Raw genomic sequence first — 6,000 nt, 5'->3', positions numbered from 1 at the left:
TGAAGATGGGTTAAACGAAGACATCAAGTTGTTAGTCGGGATTCTTGAGTTGAAAGAATTTGTTATTCTGGTTGACAGAGCACACAAAGCCGAAGAACTGAGCAAAGCAAAGAGAAAAGCCGATTATGAGGCTCATGATTCAGGAAAGAGATCAACAGAAATGTCATATCAATCACTATTGAAGAAGTCAAAAGAATATCATAATCGTTCATCAACTTCAGTGGGTTACTCTGGTCGGGATCGAGGAAAATAACATGCGAGTTCAAAACCTCAGGCTATGTCTACAGCGAGTGTGGGCAGTGTTAGAAACAACAAGCCCGAATGTCAAAAATATGGATGATGACACTTCAGTGAATGCAGAATGAAAGATGGGGCATGTTTTAAATGTGGTTCGTGTAAACATTATCTTAAAGATTGCCCAAAAAGGTCCGACAAAGAAAAGGCTCAAACTACTCGACTGAGCAATGCAACTGCGAGAGGGAGACCACCTTGAAACACTAGAAATGCGGGTAATAGTCGTAGTGGTACAAAAGACTCTACTATGAGATCTGAGGCACGAGTGCTGGCTAAAGCTTATGCGATCCATGCTTGAGAAGAAGCTTCAACGCCAGATGTTATCACTGGTACATTTTCTATCTTTAAGATTCTTTGTATAGACTGATTAACTCTGCATGATGCTATTGTGAATTGTAGACGAAATCATATTGTGTTGAAATGTCAAAATGGTGAAAAGCTTCAAATTGAATCAGATAGACTGGATGGTGCATCTAATGTTATTTCGATTATGTCGGCACAAAAATATGTTAAAAAATTTTGTGAAGCGTATCTCACTTAAACATTTCATTCTAGAGTTTTCGAGTTAAAGCTAGAATCAGTTCTAGTGGTATGTGATTATGCAGATGTATTTCCAAAGGAATTACACGGGTTACCACTGATCAAATAGGTTGAGTTTGCTATTGAGTTAATGCCAAGAACATCTCCGATATCGATAGCTCCGTATAGAATGGCACCTACCGAGTTGAAAGAGTTGAAAGCACTGTTGCAAGAGTTAACAGATAGGGGTTTTGCTTGACCCACTTTTTCCCCTTGGGGTGCTCCTATATTATTTGTTAAGAAAAAAGACGAATCAATGCGATTATGTATTAATTATTGACAGCTCAACAAAGTCACAATCAAGAACAACTATCCATTGCCACGTATTGACGAACTGTTTGATCAGTTGAAAGGTGCAACGGTATTTTCAATAATTGATCTTCGTTCTGGTTATTATCAGTTGCGAGTTAAAGACTCAGATATGTGGAAAACCGCATTCAGGATCAGGTACAAACATTATGAGTTTCTTGTGATGCCATTTGGTTTGACAAATACACCTACAGTATTTATGGACTTGATTAACAAAATATTCAGACCGTATTTAAATAGATTTGTTGTTGTATTCATTGATGATATTCTAATCTATTCATGAGACGAGATAGAGCAAGCCCAGCATTTGAGAATTTTTTTGAAAACTATATGTGAAAAACAATTGTTCACTAAAGTTAGGTGTGAGTTCTGGCTTCGAGAAGTCAGATTTTTGGGATATGTTGTATCAGTTGATGGCATCAGAGTTGATCCAAGCAAAATTTTAATTGTGATAGATTAGAAGCCTCTGAGAAATGTATCTGAGTTCAGAAGTTTTCTGGGTTTAGTCGGATATTACAGAAGATCGTCAAGGGATTCTCGATGATTGCTACACCATTGACGAGATTGTTGCAAAAAAATGTTAAATTCGAATAGTCCGAGAAATGTAATCAAAGCTTTAATCAATTGAAAGCATTGTTAACTGAGGCACCTGTGTTAATTTTATAACTTATATAAAAATATTTTTTTAAATTAGATTTGAGTGCAATTCCAATTCTTACCCTTCTCTTAAGAATTGAAAAATGTGATGGGAGTGCTCTAATTACACCCAAGTGGGACTCACTAATTCCAATGGTTACCCAAACATGTCGCCATTGAGAAATTATAAGTAATTATAAGCAACCAATTACTAGATTACTTTCCAAACATTATCTTAATTTGATATTTTTGCAAAACTTTTAACAATAATTCTAAAAATATCAACAAAAGAAATTCTTACATTAACTATTATCGTGCAAATCTTTATGAAAACCACATGGTTGTTGGGAAAAATATTCTCCCACCAACAAGTGACAAAAACCCTAAAGGGAAAAGGGAGAAATGTAAAGGATATTCTACCAAAAGAGGAAGAAGATAGAGGGAAAGAGAAAGAAAAGCAAAGCAAAGAGAGACAAAGGTAAAGAGGCTTGCAACGATCAGCAGCATTAAGCCTTGAATTTTGGATTAAATTTATCTTGAACATGAATTTGGTCTCGAGCTTTTTTGAACTTAAAATAATTTAAACACAAATTTTATTGAATTTGAACTTTCTTGAGTTGATATTGTTATAAGTTCAATTTCTTTTAAATTTAAATAATTATAGACTCAAAATAACATGATTAAGTACTTAAAGATTGAACTTGTTTTATCAACTTAAATTTATATGAACAACACTTTTATATTTATATTGTATATTGCATATATTCACACGTCATATTTGATGTATTTATACAAATCGTAATCACTAGTAATTTACATTTTATAAATTAAAAAAAATACTAAACCTTGTTTTTTCCCTTTTTTTGTCACCATAAAAAATAAAGAGAAAAAAAAATCGGTAAACCGAATGGATTCTAGAACCTTCATGAAAGAAGGAAGTTTTACTTCAGCGAATCGCATCCACTCGTTTCCAATCAAGCCGCGATATGGTGGGACCCAACGTAACACACAAAGCAAATTAGAAAAAAAAATAGTGAAAAATTAAGAAAGTAATTTATTGTTTTGTTGAAGAGGTTGAGAAAAAAAAGAGAGCAAAGTTTTCGGTTATGGCGTTTGTTGCAGGAATGGCAACTACGTCGTCGTTTGCTATGGTGAAGCTTCACAGCATCCCTTCGGTTTCTGCCAAAGGGAAAACTGGTTTGAAACTTATGAGCGTGAAAGTGAGAGCTGGTTCTTTTAAGACCGGTGGTGCTGGTGTATTGGAACGACCTAGTTTCGATCAATCTCAGTTTGACCCTTCTTCCCAAGCTCTTGAAGGTATTCTTTAATTTCTTGTGTGGAATTAATACCAGTTTTTGTTTTCTTTGAATTTTTATATCCTATTCTATTCGCGGTATGACTATTTAATGTGAATCTTTGTTCTTTTCTTGAATTCAAAACGATGGATTTTGTATAATCAAGTAAGTCTTTGAAAGAAATTTGATGTTTAGCATCTTGAATATGAAATGAACGAGTCTTTGATGTTTTCTTTTTTTGTTTATTGCTTCAATTTTCCTTTATTATTTAAGCATGGATGTTTACCTTTCTTGCGTGACATGTACAACTTTCTGAGGTTGCTTCAAGATTTCAATGCCAATTTTGAAATGATGTTAATTACTAGCATATTAGCTCATAAAAATAGATCGTAGTTGAGCAAATTTTGATTATTGATTGATTGTTACGTTACTCAAATCTGATTATACGCTTAACATGACAGGAGTATGTACATTTTTTTACCAAGTTTTATTGACTATCTCCGAATATATATGGGACTGGAATACATTAGGAAACATGAAGATCCTTTGTAAAATAGATTTGCTAAATCCTACAGAGATGGCCTGATTCATTACCAAAGTAAATTGAACATCTGTATATGTGCGTTGGGGGTGTCTTTTTTATGTTTGTGTGAGTTGGATCAATTCAGTCTTCTTTGTGGTTATATGGGTGTGCTTTCTCTGTATAGCTGTATGATCATGAAATACTGATATGCTTTATTGATTAATGACCCAAGTCATCTGTAGTTTCCTAGATTAAGGTCCGAAATGGATGACTATCTTAGTCAAGAAATGACAAAACCTTGAATATCTATTTGGGTGTGATTAGGGAATCAAGACAAATGTCTTGGCAAGTTATTTGGGTCAGCTTGAAAACCTTGAATTTGGTTTGGTCATTTATGAGAATCTTAATGCTGGACTTGAGTATCTTGTGTGCTTAGTCGAATTTTTATACTTTTACTATTTATTTTATTCTTAATATTTTGTCGATTCGAACTCATACTCGAGCTTTAAAAGTAAAAATTGATCGAGCTCGAGCCAAACTTGAGTTTCTTAAAGTTTGAGCTTTGTTTGGCTAGATAAGATTACACCTTCTATGTAATGCCTGTGATAGATAACTCGCTTACTATGTTTATTTCTAACAATCACAGGTGGTGATATTGGGCGATTGTGGGATAAGAAAGGTACTGGCAGTGGAGACAGTTATAAAGTTTTGCTGGTTGATGATGCTCGTCATTCTGAAAAATTAGGTAATTTATTTGGATAACATGAAGCATATGTAAAAACATAAATAGTTTATGTCTAGAAGTTAATATTTGAATTTCGTTGGTAAGCAGCTAGCAGCATTTAATGCTCTGGTTATATGGAAAGACGCTACTCTATTGAGCAAATGAATTTGTTAAATATTAGAACATAAAAAATCAGTCAGTCTTATTTAGCAGTTGATCATAAAGTTTCCATCAGTTTGTATTTTATTATGCATTTTTGTTGATACTTTTATCTTGTATTCATGTTTGATATTCTCTTGCAGTTGCAAAGGTTTTGCCTCAAGTTGTTCCATCTGTTACACCCAATGATGCAAGAAAACTCTTCCATGTATCGCGAGAACACGGATTGGCGGTTGTGATTGTCACGGTTAAGGTATGTTTGTTGTTTGGCATCATCTGGAATTTTTTACTTAAGTTTTATGATTTTGTATATGATTACTCAAACATTCCCTTGAGCTCTCTTTTGTTTTCCTTTTGTTAATAACTTGTATAAGTTCGTAATCAAGAGTTGAGTCTAATTCACTCTTGCTTTTAAACTTTCCTGAAATATTTTTTCTAGTCTAAATTTGAACATGGCCAAATTGTCCCCCAATCCTGTCCTCCATTTTGGTTATTTCACAATTTACGACTTATACTTCCACATAAATATTCGGTTTTAAAATGCACTAAACTAGTAAAGCTACCATTTGCTCATCTGCAACATTATTGGACCTTTTCGAATACGAATATTTCATGGAATTTTGGTGAACGTTTTTATTGCATAATTGAGTGGCTATGGTGTTATTTTGTATGTTAATAGTGAAAGGATCAGTGATGGTTTTGTTTTGCAACTGCCTGATTCTGCCTTGCATGTATATGGAGATGGAAAGATTAATATGATATTTATGGTAAATTGCAGGAGCATGCTGAATTCTATTCCCAAATGATGGTACGAGGGGGATTGCGATCAACTATTGTGCCTGATTCAGATGTGGTGTAAAGTGGTTGCAATTTTTGTGGAAGGTGCAACAAGCAAAGATTTTGCAGTGTGGCAATTTTGAATTTTAGAGGCAGATATTAGATAGGAATGTGAGATTACAGATTTTGCATCCTAGTAACAGTCCATTTTCCATGTTCCAACTAACTAAGAAATGAGAGTTTGAAGTTTGTTTTGCTTTGGTTTTATAAATTTTCTCATTTATGGTTTTATAAATTATACCTGAATTTTGGAACATCATACGCCAACTTTTTTTTTTTTTGTAATTATATAATAAAAATTGAATTAAATTAAAATTTTACTATTATTTTATAGTCAGGTGAATGACATATTATACTATTATTTTTAATAAAAATAGGTTTTAAGATCAACACGTCGTAAAATTGCTCTTCTCATTCAGTCATTAAAATTTATCATTATTAGATTTTGTTACTATTAAGATTTATTTTTGTTTGTATTATAATAAATAAATAGTAGTTCTTTTCACGTTAACAAGCCTATTATAGTCTGAATTTTGATGCTCCGGATATACAATATTTAAAAGAAATCAATGCAAAATTATGGTAGTTGAAATGTGGTGGTGCATGTACCCCCCCCATCCTTATATTACCAATAGGGAGCAAAT

At 33.2% G+C, this 6,000-nt stretch overlaps 1 protein-coding gene across 1 annotated transcript; it reads left to right on the top strand.

The window, feature by feature from the left end:
* Nucleotides 1-2,723: 2,723 nt before the first annotated feature.
* On the top strand, nt 2,724-5,551 carry LOC107914711 (ATP-dependent Clp protease adapter protein CLPS1, chloroplastic). The gene is made up of 4 exons (XM_016843725.2): nt 2,724-3,135; nt 4,283-4,381; nt 4,663-4,772; nt 5,298-5,551. The coding sequence occupies exons 1-4, from the start codon at nt 2,925-2,927 to the stop codon at nt 5,376-5,378; spliced, it is 501 nt and encodes a 166-aa protein (XP_016699214.1). The 5' UTR covers nt 2,724-2,924; the 3' UTR covers nt 5,379-5,551.
* Nucleotides 5,552-6,000: the final 449 nt, after the last annotated feature.

Source organism: Gossypium hirsutum, chromosome D10, assembly GCF_007990345.1.
Source record: "Gossypium hirsutum isolate 1008001.06 chromosome D10, Gossypium_hirsutum_v2.1, whole genome shotgun sequence".
NCBI lineage: Eukaryota > Viridiplantae > Streptophyta > Magnoliopsida > Malvales > Malvaceae > Gossypium > Gossypium hirsutum.
This window is presented reverse-complemented; position numbering and strand designations above follow the sequence as displayed.